The sequence below is a fragment of the Gekko japonicus genome, unplaced genomic scaffold (assembly GCF_001447785.1).
Source record: "Gekko japonicus isolate JY-2015 unplaced genomic scaffold, Gekko_japonicus_V1.1 scaffold21, whole genome shotgun sequence".
NCBI lineage: Eukaryota > Metazoa > Chordata > Lepidosauria > Squamata > Gekkonidae > Gekko > Gekko japonicus.
The window spans coordinates 245,827-264,981 of NW_015173122.1; the positions used below are offsets into that span (position 1 = coordinate 245,827).

At 49.4% G+C, this 19,155-nt stretch overlaps 1 protein-coding gene across 1 annotated transcript in view; it reads left to right on the forward strand.

The window, feature by feature from the left end:
* LOC107119379 (putative polypeptide N-acetylgalactosaminyltransferase-like protein 3) overlaps positions 1-19,155 on the forward strand; it is a 198,541-nt gene that overhangs the window by 168,307 nt on the left and 11,079 nt on the right. The window contains exon 4 of the mRNA XM_015421841.1: positions 8,037-8,211. Within this exon, the coding sequence (XP_015277327.1) occupies positions 8,037-8,211 (175 nt within the window). The remainder of the gene's footprint in view (positions 1-8,036; positions 8,212-19,155) is intronic.

Here is a 19,155-nt window from a genome sequence, read left to right on the forward strand (position 1 = left end):
AGGGGCAGGCGGCTCAGTGCGTCGGCGTGGCCCATCGCCTTTCCGGGCCGATGGACGAGGTCGTACGCATACCCCGCCAGGAAGATGGACCAGCGTAGCACCCTGGGCGAGGTTATCTGCGGTGTCTGCCGGTCGGGTGCGAGGAGGCCCAGCAGGGGCCGTACAAGTAGTGGTGAAATTTTTTCACCCCTGCCACGATTGCCAACGCCTCCTTGTCGATCTGCGCGTAGTTGCGCTCGGCCGACGACAGTGTCCGCGAGTAGTAGGCCACCGGGACCTCGCGACCATCCGGTAGTCTGTGCCCCAGGACCGCCCCGACCCCATAGGGGGAAGCGTCGCACGCCAGTACCACGGGAAGGGCCTCGTCAAAATGGGCGAGGACCGCATTAGAGACCAGGAGGTCCTTTATTGTTTGGAAAGCTGCGTCGTGTGGTGGCCCCCAGGCCCATTGCGCCGACTTGTCGAGGAGGCGGTGGAGCGGCTCCGCGACGGCCGCCTTCAGGGGCAAAAAGGAGTGGTAGAAGTTCACCAGGCCTAGGAACGCCTGTAGCTCCGTTTTGGACTTCGGGGCCGGGGCGTGTGTGATGGCTTCTACCTTGTCCTGGGAGGGGTGCAGGCCGGCGGCGTCCACCGCGAAGCCCAGAAACTCCACCCGCGGCACCCCCAGTAGGCACTTCTCCCGTTTCACCTTGAGGCCCGCCGCGTCGAAGCGTTGTAAAACGGCCCTCAGACGGTCTGCGAAGGACGAGGGGTCTGGCGCGGCGATCAGCACGTCGTCTAGAAACGGCTGAACTCCGGGGATGCCTTTAAGGAGGGAATCCATAAAAGATTGAAAGATCCCCGGCGCGACTGAGACCCCGAACTGGAGGCGGTGCACCTTGAAGGCCCCTTTGTGGGTCGCAATGGTCTGTGCCTCGGCCGTGGCGGCGTCCACCGGTAGCTGCTGGTACGCCTGGGCCAAGTCCAGTTTGCCGAACACCCGAGCCCCTGCCAGGGCTGCCAGCACTTGGCTTACTACCGGCACCGGGTACGCGTGGGGCTGCAGGGCTTTGTTTATGGTGCATTTATAGTCCGCGCAGATGCGGACGTCCCCGTTCGGCTTGAGTGGTGTGACAATGGGGGTCTCCCACCGGGCCGACGCCACCGGTTCTAGCACGCCTTGCTCAACTAGGCGATCGAGCTCGGCCTCCACCTTCGGCCTCATGGAGATCGGGGGCAGCCGGGCCCTGATGCGGATGGGGCGTATCGCGGGGTCTAGGTCCAGGGAAATGGCAGGGCCCGTGTACCGCCCCAGGGTCCCATCGAAGATGCGGGGAAATTCTGCGCACACCGCCCCGAAATCCTGCGCTCCAACCTGGTTGATGCCCGTAACGGAGAGCCCCAGGGCCTTGAACCAGGCCAGTCCCAACAAGCTGGAGAGGGGCCGGTCCACAACCAGTAGGTCCAGTTGGCCCTTGAAACCCTGAAACTGGACCCGGAACTTGCCCCAGCCCACCACCGCCACGGGGTTTTTGTTAAAGTCCCGTAACCGGAAACCCCGTGACTTCTGTAGTGGTGGCCCCCCCCGAGGACACAGTGCACGGAGCGTGTCCGCGGATATTATGGAGTAGGTCGACCCGGTGTCGATCTCCATGGTGCAGGGGGCTCCCTCTATGAGGACCGTCACATGCATTTTATTTGGGCCGTCGGGGGGCAGGTTACAGACCTGGTGCTGTGGAAAGTGGGACGACACGGTGTGGAGCTCCAGGGGCAGTTCCGCGGTGGTCTGGTGGGTGGCCGATCTCGGTCGTTGTCCCTTGGACCGGCAGACCTTGGCGATGTGTCCTGCCTTGTTGCAGGAACGGCAGACCGCATTCCGGAAACGGCACGACCTGCGTTCGTGATCCTCCCCGCAGCTGGCGCACTGACTTGGAGACGGGGCCTTGGAGGTCCTGGAGGATACGTGTTTTGATCGCTGCTGAGTCCGCTGTCGGAGTTGTAGGACTTCCTCTTGGTCCGAGACGTCGGAGCCGCTGCTCACTTGGGTACGGTGGACCGCCTTGGCGCGGCGGTCTTGTCGCGCTTGTTCGTATGCTGAGGCCTCCCGGATGGCCTTGTCCAGGCTCAGATCGTTCTGGCTCACCAGTTTCCTCTGCAGCTTCGGCTCCCGGAGTCCGACGAGGAACTGGTTCAGGAGGGTATCGTCGAGGCTGGGGAAGGAGCACCGGGTCGCCAGGCTCCGCAGCGCCGCCAGAAAATCGGAGGTGGTTTCGCCGGAGGCCTGAACTCTTGCGAAGAAGTCCAACCGCTCCACGTACTTCGTGGGTTTGGGAGCCAGATGGTCGGTCAGGGCCTGGACTAAGGAGCTGTATGACTCGTCCTTCGTTAGTTTGGGCGAGATTAAGTCCTTGAGGAGCCGATGGGTCTGGATTCCGCAGTGGCTCAGCAGGTAAGCCTTCTTCATCGCGTCGTCCACCACCTTGTGGATGGTGAAGCGGCTCTCCAGCGTGTCCAGCCAGGTGTCCCACAGCGAGGGCTGGGAGAGATCGAAAGCGGGCAGGCTTTCAGTTGCGGTCGCGGTCGCCATTGTGTTGCAGCCACGTGGTGGGGTGGCCTCTGGAACGGCGATGGCGTCTGGAGCGTTGTGGGGGGCGCTGCTGCTCTCGGGGTCAGCAGGGAGCGAAGCGGAGCCGGGAGCTGTGCGATGAGCGGTTGCCGGAGAGCTGGGATGCGAAGCGGCGCGGTTCCCGGAGGGCTCGGCGTCGGGGCTCGGTGCGGTGCTCGTGTTGGCGTCCGGGTCTTTGTTCATGGGGTCGTCGATCCCACCTTCGTCGCCAGTGAAAAGTATGCAGACGGAGAGTGATAGCAGCTAAGCATACCTTTATTTAGTCGGGAACAAAGACAAGGGACCAGCTCGCAGGCTGGTTTATATACGTTCGGAAAACCCACCACCAAGTACACCTAAACACACCCCCTACTCCCGATAGGCTGTTTACAGTAACCGGGCGACCATTGGTCTCCCGGCTGAGAAGCTGGCCCTTTGATTGGGCCGGCTAGGATCCTACGGACCCATTGTCTTTGGACATGAAGCTATTGAAGAGTTGTGCCTGGCCAGCCCGGGCAAGTCTGGGCATGTCAGGCTGAATACATTACACTTTTGAACCCATGTTACTTCACTGTTCATTTTTTAAGGAGACTCATTTCCCGTATATTACCCCTATTTTAGCTAAGTTTCCAGGAAGATCTGATAAATTTAAAAATAAATATTGAGCCCATTGCTTGAACGTAGGCCATGGAGAATTACTGAATGGCCTTCGGTTGGGAACAAGATGGGAAGCTGAACCGATTCCACATGAGGGTATCACAGCTCTAATCTATGCCTCCTTGACGTTTCTCGGAAGGGATGCGGCCAACATAGCATAACAGAAAGCAATTACATACATGTGCAGTGCAGCTGCTTTGACGTGGTGGTGGGTGTGTCCATGGGGTCCTTCCTTTCCACTTCATCATTAAAGAAAGCCGTGGGGGGGGGGAGAGATACCTACAGGGACAGTCTGCGTGCCAGTAAATAAGAGTTGATTTGCACTCGGAAGAATGCACACATGAAGTGGGTATCGTGAGCTTGTTTTATTTGACTGCGCCCAAGAGGTTTGGCTTTGCTGTTTACTGTGCCTTTCTTTCTCCTTTCTGCATTTTTTTTTACCAAGCAGCAGTTTTTGTTGCCATTCTTCTCTGCAGCCGACTGATTTCATAAACATTGCCAGTGGTCTTTGGAAAGAGAGACACGATCCCGAATTCTTCTAGCATCCCAGTAAGGTTCTGAGGCTAGCCCCGTCCTTGCTTTCCATTGCCAAAACATCTCTATGAGAGTCAATAAGATCTTCTCTGTCTTATCTGCTGTTTATAAGGACGTCTTGCTCCTTTAGCCTCTTCCAGTTAGAAGGGTTGCCAGGTCTGAGTTGGGATATTCCTGGATATCTGGGAGGATGGAGCCTGGGGAGAGTGGGATTTGGGGAGGGGATGGACGTTAGCGGGGTATGATGCCATACTGCCCACATTCGAATAGCCATTTTCTCCAGGGGAACTGATCTCTATTGCCCGGAGACCAGTTGTAATTTCAGGAGATCTCCAGCCATTACATGGAGATTGGCAACTCTAAGGGGGGGGAGAGAGATAAGAGATATTAGAATGTGGCTGGAGAGACAGTACTGGTATTAATGTGGTCAACAGAGCAATAGATGTGATTCATCCCCTGCATTTTCTCCTAAGTTGACTGGCCCAAGGTCATTTAATAAGCTTCATGGCAGATCGGGGATCTGAACCTGCGTCTCCCAAAATTTAGTGTAACACTCTAAGTCAGGGTGTCAAAACATACAGCCCGGGGGCCAGATGAGTCCCCCAGAGGGCTTCTATCAGGCCCGCAGTGGAACTGGGTGTCTTCTGCTTCTTCTTCCAGTGCTGCTGCTGTGTCATTGTAGGTTTGCAGCTTACAGATACACACCTGAACAGCAGACTCAAGACTGCAACAGCACAGACATTTTGATGCAATAATCCAGAGCAAGAGGTGTCAGTTATCAGGCACTGTTAAATGAACAAAATATTGCAAGAGTGCTAATGTTTTTAAGCATGTTTTTATTTTAAGTTAAAAAAAAAACCTTTGTGTTTGTGTCCTTTATTAAGTTTATATCTCCGCTACCTGGCATTACATTTTATGACACACATGGCCCGGGCCAACAAGGTCTCATTTATGTCAGATCCGGCCCTCATAACAAATGAATTCGACACCCCTGCTCTAAGCAATACATCTGGAGTTGTTGTTGTTGTTCAGTCGCAGAGTCGAGTCCGACTCTTCGCGACCCCATGGACCAGATCACACCAGGCCTTCCTGTCTTTCACTGTCCTCTGAAGTTGGCTCAATTTCATGTTCGTTGCTATCTATGACACTGTCTAACCATCTCATCCTTTGCCGTCCCCGTCTTCTTTGACCTTCCATTTTTCCCATCATCAGGGTCTTCTCCAGTGAGTGCTCCCTTCTCATTTGGTGGCCAAAGTATTTGAGCTTCAGTTTCATTATCTGGCCTTCCAGGGAACAGTCAGGGTTGATTACTTTTAGGATTGACTGATTTGATCTTCTTGCAGTCCAAGGGACTCTCAAGAGTCTTCTTCAGCACCATCTGGAGTAGGAAGGGTTATCTAATACAGTTGCACACTCCCCTCTTTCTCTGAACAGCAATAAGTTTCAGGGGCGGGGTTCCCTGGCTTGAGTCTCTTTAGGTAAAAGAGCACACTGAAGATTTATGGCTTTCTTGTAACATTTGCTTGATTTAAAAATACAGAACAGACCAATGGAGGAGGCAAAGTAGCACTTCTGAATAGGCCATCTATCCACTATCCCACCTCAGTGAGAGAGAGAGAGAGAGAGAGAGAGAGAGAGAGAGAGAGAGCGCACACCTTTGCCCCCAGATCCTTCACCCAGTTCATCACTCTTTGCTTCTCTCTGTTCTCTCACACACATAGACATGGCCTCCTCCCCTCTGCTAGAGAAGACATCTTCTCCAAGCTCCAAGGAGTACTATCAAGGGACCTCCTAGCAATTAACTCCCCTTGAGGAAATATCCTGGGCCATTAACTTAACAAAGGAACTGATAGCCAGCAGCCACAAGGAGGGGAAGAAAAATCCAGAGCAATAGTCAGCTGTTCTCCTGGGTGATGAAACCTTCCCTTCTTTGTCGCAACAACCAGCCCACACTGATGAGATTAGTCCCCGGTGTAGGGGAGTTGCCTCTCAAGACTTCATCTGATAGAGGTGAACGGGTGGCTGTAAAGCAAACGGCTGCTTGCCAGGAAGTATCTCTCGACTTTGGCCGATCCGTAGAGTGGATTCTCCCTCATTTTCTTCTAGAAATTTAAGGATGTTTGTCATCTTTTCAGTTTTTGTTTTTTTAAGAACAAAATCCACCTGGGAATCCAATTCCCCGGTTGTGGAATGTCAACCAAAAAATCTGGGTGTTGTTTTTTTTGTTGCTGTTGTTTCTAATGGAGACAGCAGCTGTCAAGGAAGGGGGGGGGATGAGAAACTGTGATTAAAGTATACGGGAACGCCTAGGGAATGAAAAGAATGTTAAGTACCTTGAAAAAACCCCTCTTTTGATTTACTGCATTTCTCGAATGAGCGTCATCCTTTGTAATTATTGAATGAAAATGTGTGCTTCCATCAGCTTGGCATCTCTAGCCACAATGGAGGGTTTAGAGTGCCGTGGTTGTGATACGATTGGCTAGTCAGTTGTCATAAGGAAGACCAGGCCTTGGTGCCCCCCCCCCCCCCGCGCGCGGTCCTTTTAACTGGCGGTGTTCCAGTCCTCACAAATTGCACGCTTGCACGGTCCGACCTGCCCTGCTTGCCATGTCCAGTTTATCTCGAGCCGAGCACTCCATGCTGGGATTGCTGATTTATTCACATTTTAGAACCAGCAGTGTTCTGAGTGCGGTTCACGCCATTGGTGGCTTTGGATTGCTGAGGTTGATGGTAATTGCAGTTTTGTTGACCTTTTGATTTGGTTCAGAGGCAGCAAAAAAAAAATGACAGTTTTGCATCAACCCCGGTTGGAAAGTGAGATGGGAGAAAGCTGGAAACAGAAAAGAGAGACCCTGGTAGGAACAAGATCCATGGTTTAAAGAGTCATCATGGAAGGTTATTCTCTATGACTGTTCAGAGATGCAAGGTTTGTGGCTTGAGGAGGAAGAAAGTGGCTGGTAACATGGAGGCCTCTGTGTATTCCATTCATATTTTGTGGGAGTCTGCCAGTTACACATATTAGGAGTGCAAAGGTCCCTGTGATGCACCTGATAGCAAGATCCCATGATATGTGAATTGGGCAACACGTGCATTTTTCCATACAAGTAAAGAGGAGGAGGAGGAGGAGATTGGATTTATACCCCGCCCTTCACTACCGAAAGGTGTCTCAGAGCGTCTTACAATCTCCTTTCCCTTTCCCTCCCCACAACAGATACCCTGTGGGGTAGGTGGGACTGAGAGAGCTCTTGACACAAACTGCTCTTTTTTCAAGAACAGCTCTTATCAGAACTATGGCTTGCCCAAGGTCATCCAGCAGGTGCGAGTGGAGGAGTGGGGAATCAAACCCGGTTCTCCCAGATTAGAGTCCGTGCACTTAACCATTACACCAAACTGGCTCTATACCTGTGAAAAGAAGTTATACCCACATGGAAAATCCATGCATTGCCCAGTTCACACGTTACAGGATTGAGGCATGATGGAAGGAGGATAAGGAGGAAGAGGAGGAGGAGGAGATTGGATTTATACCCCGCCCTTCACTACCTGAAGGAGTCTCAGAGCGGCTTACAGTCTCCTTTCCCTTCCCCTCCCCACAACAGACGCCCTGTGAGGTAGGTGGGGCTGAGAACTGTCCTTGAGAGAACAGCTTTGAAAGAACTTGTGACTGACCCAAGGTCACACCAGCAGCTGCATGTTGGTGGAGAAGGGAATCAAACCCGGTTCTCCCAGATTAGAGTTCGTGCTCCTAACCACTACACCAAACTGGCTCTCATAGCTTTCAGTTAATTTGCATATTTGTTTCTGTTCTGTTACTTATATGTGTTACATGAGGGCTTTTAAGTCTGGTAAAAACAGTGATCTTGTACATGAGAGTCACACTGAGTTTATTTTTGTGCAGTGTTTTACTGGTGGAGACCTGTCCTTCTAGCCTCAGTGTATAACCATACAAATAGTTATCATATTTACATGATCATACATCAATGCACGTGTATAGAACAGGGGAAACGACATGAATTGTAGCAAAGCATGCATACACAACACTCTGGGAAAATATAACAATAAATATAATGGCTGCATCTTCACTGGAGTGAGGGTCATGTAAGGGGGGGACCTCATTTGAAAGGGAGGTCACAAAGTTAACCCTTTGCAAACTTCTACTTATAAGTGACTTGCTGATGGGACTCGATGGGCTACGTGAACGCTGGAAGTCCAAGTGACCCACAAAATGACTTATCTATTCAGCATTTTGGGTTTCTTCTTGCAGAGGAACTGAAGGCACCCCTAGAGGAGTATGTCAACAAGCGATACCCTGGCCTTGTGAAGGTTGTGCGCAACCAGAAAAGGGAAGGCCTGATCCGTGCTCGCATTGAAGGCTGGAAAGTTGCCTCTGGTCAAATCACCGGCTTCTTTGACGCACACGTGGAGTTCACAGCAGGCTGGTAGGTACAGTGTTAAGATTCCATTTTACATTAGCCAGTCTTAGGCCCCGGTCACATGGGCCGGATATTGCGGGGGGGAGGCATGGCTGTTTGCCCGGAGCGAACTACCACGCGGCAGCCATATCAAACGTTTCGCCCGACGTCCCGCCGACGTCCCGTAGTTGGGGGGAGGTACCGATCATACCTCACTCCTGCGGCACGGTAAAGAAGCGGCGCCACGGGGGTTGTGTTGTTTTTTTTAACCCAAGTGTTCGCATGTGCCGTTGGGTGCTTGTGCGCACCCGTGGAGACTTGACAAAAAAAACTTTTTGTGGCGGGACATGGGCGGGCGCCGGATGCCACGAGCTAACACCGGAAACGTGATCTGACCTCCGCCCTTGCCCCGTGGTTTCCGGAAACTAGTACCTCGGAGGTACTAGTTTTTTACCCCGCATCTTCGGAGTGAAGCCTCGGGTGAGCCATGGGAGCTCTATGCTTCCCAGATGTGGCGGTGAGATCGCGCCCGGAAAATCCGCCTATCTTCCGTCTCTCTAGCGTGCCTAATGCTCCGTGTGACCGGGGCCTTAGTTAGTTAACTGACAATTGCAGGGAGTTCAAACTACTATAACCATTCAGCCTCTGTCTGTAAGTTTAAATGGTTATCTTCCATTTCACTGTATCTGAGGAAGTGTGTGTGCGCATGAAAGCTCATACCCTGAATAAAACTTTGTTGGTCTTAAAGGTGCGACAGGACTCAAACTTTGTTTTTCAAGTTGATTAGAGTCTGCATTGTACCTTTGCATCCTTTGCCAGTGGTCTTTACAACACCCACCTTTTGACTGGGATATAAAAACTCTGAGATCTCCATTCCTACACATGTCTGATGAAGGGAGCTTTGACTCTCGAAAGTTTATACTCTGAAAATCTCGTTGGTCTCTGAGGAGCTACTGGGCTTGAATCTAAATGAACGCATGAAGCTTCCTTATCCTGAATCAGGCCATTGGTCCATCAAGGGTAGTGTTATCTACTCTGATGGGCAGTGGCTCTCCAGGGTCTCAGTTAAGGTCCTCCACATCACCTACTAGCTGATCTTTTACCTTGGCGATGCTGAGGGTTCAGCAAGTGATGTTCCGTGTGCAAAGCAGATGCTCTACCACTGAGCCAAAGCCCTTAACATAGGCCCTTTCTGCACTGACAGCTTACTCTGGAGAATCCGAGGAGTAAAGCCTTAAGGGTTGACTTTGTGGTTGCACACATTCCCTCTGCACTGTTTTCCCCCCGTCCCGTCTGTTTATTTGTGTATTCTGTATGCATTCTGCAGCTACAAGCAAAAGCCCACATTCTTTGCCTAATTAATACGGAAACATCAAGCGAAGAGAAAGGGAAACGTCTTTCAAAACTTTTAGCTGCAGACCCAACCCCTCCTTCCCTCCCTCCCTCCCTCCCTCCCTCCCTCCGTCCCTCTGTGATTCTGCAAAAAGAAAGGGAAGGAAGGGGGAAATCCAGGCCCACACATACAAGACTGACACAATTGGGAGCAGGGAATCCCCTAGTCCTTTATATTTACTGATTCCTTCTTATGCTCTCTCTGGCTTTTTTAAAGTTTGCCTGAGGGTATAAGAAGAAAGAATCTCTGCAAAAGGAGTTTTGGGAACTGTGGAGCAACAGTGTGCTGGAAGTGGCCTGAATGCAGATTCCTGTAAAACAAGTGCAGAAACAAGAGAAAGCCCCAACAGGAACTGGAAGTGAAAGAAGGAGGGAATGCAGAATGAAAGGATAGGATATGCTCAGAAACCAAGGCATATTCAAGAAAGGGCCATATTCTTGCAGCTCCTGGTGCCTTCTCTATTCGCTTTCAGTCAACCAACTTTATTGCTATAGCCAAAGGCCATCACCAAAAATTGCTGGTGAAACTTAAAAGTTTCATTAATAAACTCATTAATAAATATGCAGAAATCATGACACATAATGTGAGTCATATTAGAGGTATCACATAAAAAAAACCACCCAGCATTTTGAAGCCTCTTGTTCCCCCGCAAACCTGGCTCGAACTTTCTTCACTGCAATTGCAAGTAAAGTAACCTGATAAGAAATACTTTTATCTTTGCCAGGCAGCAGATATATATCCTTTGTGGACCAATGCGTTCCCCTATAAGCATTTAGGTGTCAGGCGAAACCATTTCCATTCACCCAGGCTTTTTGCTAACATTTTATTCCATCTTTAAGCTGTAACCCTTGACAGGTTGCATAATGTTCTTCATGGGTGTTTTTATGTTCCTGAGACTGTTTTATGCTGCTGCTTTTATTGACTGCTGGCTTTTTATAAGTGTAGATTGGGATGGTTTTATTGTTGGGAAGTACTTTTAGTTGTACTGTGTTGTTTTAGTGATGTGTTACCATTAAGCATGTATTATTTATTAGGGTCCCCCCCCCTTTCTTCTTAGCCACCGCAAGCAGGCATCTGGAGACGGTGGGATAAGTTTCACTCAAAATAAAACAGTAAATAATAAAAGCTGTGGGGGGCTCCTAGGAGGGTTGTGTCATCAGGGCCAAAATGAGTGCAGGCCCAATGCAAATGAGCTGAAAAGCTGAACAGACTTTCACCCAAATCCACATTGAAACAGCAAAACTTTTCCCACAGGCGAGCAGGCTCTCCAGGCCCCTGCCAGGGGTGGGGGATCCCCCATTCTGTGGCTCCTCCCCCTGGTGCCAATCAGCTGGGGGCTTGGGGGGCTTACAGGCAGCAAAAGGAGGACGAGGCCTGTGTCACTGGCAATGCCGTGATGTCACTTCTGGCATGCAATCGAAGTGATGTCTTCACATTGCCAGCGACTCAGGTGTGCTCTAGTATTTGGGCAAAACTCTGTGGTAAAAATGACTTTGACCGTAGGGCTTTTGCCCAAATCGGAGAGAGTCCCCACATCGCTGGCAATGTAATGATGTCAGTTCCAGTGCATGCCAGAAGTGACATCACCGTCAATGCCAGCCTAGCCTCTCTTTGGTTCCGGTATGTCCCCCCACCCCACCCCCTGCCAGATGCCAGGGGGAATCTGGCAACCCTAAGGTGAGGGAGTAGGTTGCCAGGTCCCTTTGTTGTGCCAGCGAGGGGGCTTGGGGGGGATTTCCAGGGGTGAGCAGGGAAGTTGCGCGATGCACTGACATCACCCAGAAGTGACGACAACACTCTGGTGACATCGGGGGTGATGCTCTGCTTTTGGGGCAAAACTCTATGGTAAAGACAGCCTCAAACCATAGAGCTTTGCCCAAAAAGCAGAGCGTCATCCCCGACAGCACCAAAGCACTGCCATCACTCCCGGGTGACATCAGCGCATCACACATGCATTGGGTGTGGGGGGGATTTCCTCCCACCAGCCAGCTGACCAGCAGCGGCTTGCAAAAGTGGGGATCCCCCGCCCCTCTCTATGAGGGAGGGAGACAGAAAGAGAGAGAGAGCCAGTATAAAGTACTGAGACTGAAGCATGGAGAAGTGATTTCAGCTCATACTTTATTATGTACAGGATAACTTGAGATACTTAAGTCTGGCCCGAGGCCGGCTTATATCCACATAGCAAACCACACCCCAAACACACACCCACAACTGTGGTAGGCTATTTAGTGTCCCCCAGTCCCATAGGTCCCTCCTTGGATCCTAGCTGTCCGATAGGTGCGCGCTAGGATCCGTTTGGGCTATTGTCTTTGGAAGCGAAGCTTGGGCCCTGTTATGTCCGCGTACCGCCACTGGGCGCCCGCAATACAGTGGAGCTTGAGTCCAAAGAACAATGAGGACTAGGCTCCTGCATCCTGCCTCTAGGGGAACCAATGGGACATTGGCGGGAGGTTTGAATGGGCCAATGGGATTCCGCAAGGGTTCCCCAGACTGTATATAAGAGGCCGGTCGGCGGTGGGGGTTCGTGTTGTGTACCAATAAAGTGTGCTGTGTATTATGCGTGCCTCGGTAGTTCTTCCATGCGGCTAACCCACTACACAACAGGCCCTTCGCATGGCCACGTGTGTGGCTCGGCCACGTGTGCGGACTCGCTGGGTACACAACAGCCGGGCAGTAAGTTCTTGAAAACAGAAGTAAGGTTTATTAAGATTACACTAAGGAAATCCAAAAGTGTGCGCGTGCCATTGTGTCACAGCTGACTTATGGCAACCCCGTAGGATTTTCAAGGCAAGAGATGGACAGAGATGCTTTGCCCTTGCCTGCCTCCACATCACAACCCTTGTCTCCCGCCCAAACATCTGGAGGTCTCCTATCCAAAAGCTAACTAGGGTTGACCCTGCTTAAGCTTCTGAGACCTGGCAAGATCGGGCTAGCCCAGGCTATCCAGGTCAGGTTAATCCAAAAGCGCCTTATTTTATTCCTTTCATACACAGGTTCATCTCCCTACATACCTAGGCTGGCTTTAGATGCAGCTGACACAATCTGAATTGAAGAATCCCAAGTGGTGGTAAACAGGGCTCTTTTTGTAGAAAAAGCCCAGCAGGAACTCATTAGCATAATAGGCCACACCCAACAGCAGGAACTTATTGGCATATTGGGCCACACCCCTGACAGCACAGCTCATTAGCACATTAGGCCACACCCACATGTTACCAGAAGTGTGGTTATCCAGCCACACCCACCTTTTGCTTGTTATTCTGTTTACCTTGTTTGTGGTCAAAACCCAGGGCCTTTTTTTGTAGCAGGAACTCCTTTGCATGTTAGGCCACACACCCCTAATGTAGCCAATCCTAATGAGTTTCTGCTGTTGGGTGTGGCCTATTATGCTAATGAGTTCCTGCTGGGCGTGGCCAACTTGGGAGCCAGCCAGAACTCCGTTCCTGTGCGTTCCTGCCCCAAAATAGCCTTGGTGGTAAAGAAGATGAGGCTTTTCCCTTGCCCTTTGCTGGTTTTATAACCCTTTGTGTCTTGAGCCCCGTGTGGTTTACACCCCAAACTCCTACCAAAAAAAATCCCTCTTTCAAAATCACTGAAAAAATAGCTAAACAGCCTGTTATGTCCCCAGGAGAATTTTTAAGATCCCATTTCATTCTTCAGTTACTCAAACCTGGCAAGTACTTATGTCTGGTGTTGACTGCAAGAAAAAATGAAATCTTACCCTGTTCAGAGGGTGGAACGAGATTTTTGTCTCACTCTGCTTGGACAAACATCCTCCACCTTGGACAAACATTTATCATAAAGCGGATTATGGTACCATTCTCCTTTCTTCCATTTTATCATCATAACAGCCATGGGTTTAGGCTCAGAGAGAATAGTTGGCCCAAGGTTACCCAATGCACTTTATGCTAGGGAGATTTTGTGCATGGAATCTTATCAGGAATCAATGTTTGCTTGTTTATTAAAACATCTGTATCACACCATGTATCTCGTGGAAGTAGTAACAGACTTCACGTTCCTGGGATGCCAAATCACCGCAGACTGTGACTGCAGCCATGAAATTAAAAGACGCCTGCTACTTGGGAGGAAAGCGATGGCGAACCTAAACAGCATGATAAAAAGTAGAGACATCACCCTGCCAACAAAAATCCGCATGGCCAAAGCAATGGTATTCCCAGTAGTCATGTATGGCTGCGAGAGTTGGACTATAAGGAAGGCCGAGCGCCGAAGAATAGATTCTTTTGAACTATGGTGCTGGAGAAGACTCTTGAGAGTCCCTTGGACTGCAAGAAGATCAAATCAGTCAATCCTAAAAGAAATCAACCCTGACTGTTCCCAGGAAGGCCAGATAATGAAACTGAAGCTCAAATACTTTGGCCACCAAATGAGAAGGGAGCACTCACTGGAGAAGACCCTGATGCTGGGAAAGATTGAAGGTCAAAGAAGATGGGGACGGCAAAGGATGAGATGGTTAGACAGTGTCAGAGATGCAACGAACATGAAACTGAGCAAACCTCAGAGGACAGCGGAAGACAGGAGGGCCTGGCGGGATCGAGTCCATGGGGTCGCGAAGAGGCGGACTCGACTGTGCGACTGAACAACAACAATCTCACCATTCCTCATTGTTCAGGGTTGCCTACAATAAACCTCTGGGAGACGCCAAGATCGCTCTGTTCTTTTTGGCTCTGGCACTCTTTCTCATAAGAACATAAGAGAAGCCAGTGTTGGATCAGGCCAATGGCCCATCCAGTCCAACATTGTCACACCGTGGCCCAAAATACCAGGTGCCATCAGGAGGTCCACCAGTGGGGCCAGGACACTAGAAGCCCTCCCACTATTGCCCTCCCTCCCAAGCATCAAGAATACAGAGCATCACTTGCCCCAGACCGAGAGTTCCTATCTATACCTTGTGGCTAATAGCCACTGATGGACCTCTGCTCCGTATGCTTATCTAATTCCCTCTTGAAGCGGTCCATGCTTGTAGCCGCTGCCACCTCCTTCTCAGCACTGTACTTTGTGCCTCTAGGGCTGCTGTCACAGATGCTAAATAATCCACTTTCAATCCACTTTTAATGCACTTTCCAACTGGATTTTGCCAGTTCACACTGTAATTTTTGTCATTCTTTTGTCCCTATTGCTTTGGATTCCCCCCCCCTTTTCCACATGTGTTTTGCTCCCTCTGGGACTACTAGAGAGAGCAAAACACATTGGGGGGAGGGGGACCCTGAAGCAATGGGGACAAATGAGTGACAAAAATGACACTGCGGAAATGGCAACAGTAAAAATCCAGTTGGGAAGTGCACTGAAAGTGGATTATTTAGCATGTGTCACCACAGCCTATAACGGTTAGCATCATTCATTTATTCTTTCAGGTCAGTGGTAATCAAAAGAGCCACATGACTACTGTATGTACCACCTCACTGAACCCACATATGCAATAATATATGATATCAAAATTATACACAGAAATACACACATATATACATGAGGTGGAATAGGTGTTGCATTGGGAAATGGTGCTCAGTAGAGCCACAGGTGGCTGACTCCTGAGCCACTGAGTATCACTGATTTAGGGAATTTATATGCTGCCTTTCCAGTGTCCTGGTTGTCATAAAAGCATCATATATCTATCTGTCCACCCAGCTATTGAAACATTAAAAACAAGGCAAGAACATAAAAACAACAACAAAACAAAACAAGACCAGAAGCAGACCACAAAACAGCTAAAAAAGATAAAATCCTCATGGGCCCCGGTCACATGGGCCAGATATCGCGGGGGGGAGGCGTGGCTAATTGCCCCGGCGCAGTTTGATGTGCGATTACGCAATCAGATGCGCCGGCGGCACACCACAGGTCCTTCCCTCGGCGCCAGCGGGTAAATGAGGGACCAGAGGGGAATGCCGTGCTCCGGCGCGATCACACCACGGGCGTCTGGAAGCAGCCCGTGGCAAACGTTTACTAGTACCTTGGAGGTACTAGTTTTTTAACTCGCATTGTCAGTGGTAAGCCACGGGTGTGCTCCACTTCCCAGATGTTGGGGTGTGATGGCGCCCGGATAATCCGCCCACCATCTGTGCCTCTCCCGTGGCAACTTTGCCGTGTGACCGGGGCCTTAGTTAAATATTTTGACCTGGTGCCTACGAGCCAGTATGAAAGGTACCAGGTAAGCACTGGGGAGAGGGCATTCCAAAGACAAGGTGCCACTACTGAAAAAGCCCTGTCTCTAGTCATCCCCTGTCTCACCCGTGCATAGAGAGCAGGCCTTGAGAGCAAAGAACTTAACCAGCAAGCTGAACAGTATGACAGGAGGTGGTCTTTCAGTTTCTCTTTCCCCAAACCATTGAATGTTAAATAATGCATTTACCTAGTTTCTATTCTTCTTTCTCCTGATTTGCATAGCTCAGATCCTATAGTCGCATTCAGGAAACTCTCAGGCAGGGCTGGAAGGCAGCAACCCTCCTCTGCTGTGCACCCCCTGCTTCTGTACAGGGAGGTTCCATTCCTGACTCTCCTAGTCAGTAAGATCATAAGAGGAGCCCTTGCTAGGGCAAGCCAAAGGTCCACCTTAGTTTGCCACCCTGAGGCCAGCTGGGGAAGGAAGGAAGGAAGGAAGGAAGGAAGGAAGGAAGGAAGGAAGGAAGGAAGGAAGGAAGGAAGGAAGGAAAGGAAAGGAAAGGAAAGGAAAGGAAAGGAAAGGAAAGGAAAGGAAAGGAAAGGAAGCCGGTGTTCAGAGTGGTGCAATAATGAATCTTGCAGATTTGGTTATGGATCACAATATTGTTGAGCTCCCTTATTTGATTTACAAGTACATTTTTAATCCTGCCTTTCCTCTAAAGAGCTCAGAATAGTATACACATGGCTTTCTTATCTGCTTACTTATTCTCACAACAATCCTGTAAAGTAGGTTAACCTGAAATAGGCCCTGTCTGTCTGTCTGCCCAGTTTGTATCCTTCCCTTCTTCCAAGCAGTTTAGGGAAAGGAAGGAATGAGTGATCTGAGGTCCCCCACGTGAGCCTCATGGCAGAATGGCAATAACTGGAACGAGGAAAGGATTTCTCTAAGGAGAACTGAAAGCAGCACTGGATATTTGTAGATAGTTCTAGCTCAACTCCCTCTCCGCAAAGAAGGAATGAAAAACTCTTTTACAAGGATGACTTGCTGGTTTTATGTCAGGCTTGGAAAGAACGGTATTCTGTTTTTAACTCTGTGATGAAAGAGAACTCTCTTTTTTCCCCTTGAAAAGGCCGTCTTGCTGCTTGGGAAACATGATGTGAGAGGCTAATGCACTTTTCATTGTGTCTCTTGATGAGAAGGAAGGCGCAAAAGCACCCCAGAGTAAAATAAGTATGTGCCTATAAAATGGGTTTGGGAAGGAGAGGGAAGTGTGTGTGTGTGTGTGTGTGGTGGGTGCGCACATGCAGTTATCAGAGATTTCTTTTGAATGCTCAAGCTGGAGGATGGATTCCCAAAGCGTGCTTTCAAGGCCTGCACCTGTATGCCTACCTAAATGCTGTTATCAGCCAATTCCCTTCCTTTTCAGGATGAGGTTTTATTCAGGCAATGGAAAGACCATAATTTACTGAACTCAAATGCTTGAAAGAAAGCTTCTCTGATGCTATGGAGAAGGGATTCACTGTTTATACCTGCATTATTTGCGGCTTTAAGTGCTTTCGGTAGAGGTGTGCATCCCAAAATTCCCTAGCCAAAAATATATATGAAAACCATAATTTCAGACTGTTACCATGATTTCTGGAACAGTAAATACAAATACAGAATTCTTAGCATTACAAAATACTCCCCCCCAAAAAAAATAATATGCTAGGCTAGATGAACCTTTGCTCTGATCCAGTAGGGCTCCTCTTGTGTTGGGGGGATAGCACAAGTTCCCCTGTTACCCAGACAGGAATAGCTGTAGTTCCCTGTTTACTTACTTATTTACTGGGGAAAATGTATATGCCACCTCCCCAGAGACCTGCTCAAGGTGGCTTATGACTAAAACAATAAAACGATGGTTGTAAAACACAGCCATTCAAAACAAGCCAAAGCCACAGCATACAGCTGGCATAAAAGAGCCAGTTTGGTGTAGTGGTTAAGTGCGCGGACTCTAATCTGGGAGGACCGGGTTTGATTCCCCACTCCTCCACTTGCACCTGGCTGGATGACCTTGGGCGAGCCGTGGTTCTGATAAGAGCTGTCCTTGAAAAAGAGCCGTTTCTGTCAAGAGCTCTCCCAGCCCCACCTACCTCACAGGGTGTCTGTTGTGGGGAGGGGAAGGGAAAGGAGTTTGTAAGCCGCTTTGAGACACCTTTGGGTGGTGAAGTGCAGGGTATAAATCCAATCTCTTCTTCTTCTTTTAAAACACACATCAAACAGCCTAAAATGGTCTAGAGCAGGGGTGGCCAAACCTGCTCAACGTAAGAGCCACATAGAATAAACGTCAGATGTTTGAGAGTCGCAAAACATGAACAAATATTACACAGGTTTTTAGTTTAAAAAATGCAAAAAAGCAAATTTTCTTTTTATTAACATGAAATGAGATTGCCAAAAATACAAACAAAAATACAAACAAACAGATATTGATAATGATATTTATTTGTCCGATGATATTTATTTGCCTAAGAGAGAGAGAAAGAGAGAGGGAGGTGGAAAGAAAGAATGAAAGAGGTGGAAAGAAAGAGAGAGAAACAAAGAAAGCAAATAGATGGGTGGGAGGGAGGGAGAAAAAGGATGCTGCCTGTTCACTTCCCCAGCTGCCCTGCTGGGAGCCACATAATATGTGTGAAAGAGCCACATGTGGCTCCCGAGCCACAGTTCCCCCCCACCCCCCGTCTAGAGATAAACGAATCCTCAAGCCAGATTCAGGAGATGATAAAGCTAAAAGAGATTAAATGCCTGGTGACCAGCCTGGATAAAAAGGAATGATTTCATTTGGCACCTAGAGGAAAGTAAGGTAGGCCCCAAGTGAGCCTTACAAAGGATGGCATCCTAGAGCCGAGGTGCCACCACTGGAAATGCCCTGTCTATGGTTGCCACCCACATCACCTCTACAAGAGGGGGCACAGAGAACACGGCTTTAGATGATGGCAAAGATGGTTTGTCTGCAGTGCCATATGCAAAGCAGCCCCCAACGGCTATTAGATTTGAGCCCATCTTTTTGAGCCAAATCCCTAACAATTTATGTGAAAATTCAGTTTGAAAGCCTGGTATGTTTTCCCACTATTTTAATCCCAGCTACTTGGCCTAGAGAAATAGGTCCTTTACTTAACCAATCACCTTTCTTCATGTATCATGCCATCCAAGGAGATGGTCAGAAAGGGTGTGATACAGCAGGGTTGGGTCAGACTGTGCCTGGATGAGCTCCTGGGAAGGAAGGCAAGCTAGAAACATAATAAATCTCTAATGTGCTTGCATGTTCAACTTTGGTCAATTTAGAAGATGATACTGCCACAAAGATGCAGTACAAACCACAAACCTCAGCAGATGGCTTCCTTCCAGTAGGCTCTGAGTAGCTCCAAGTTAAGCTACTTATTCTGCTCCTAGATCAAAATTGGGCACATATCTTTAAAGCACTTTAATGATC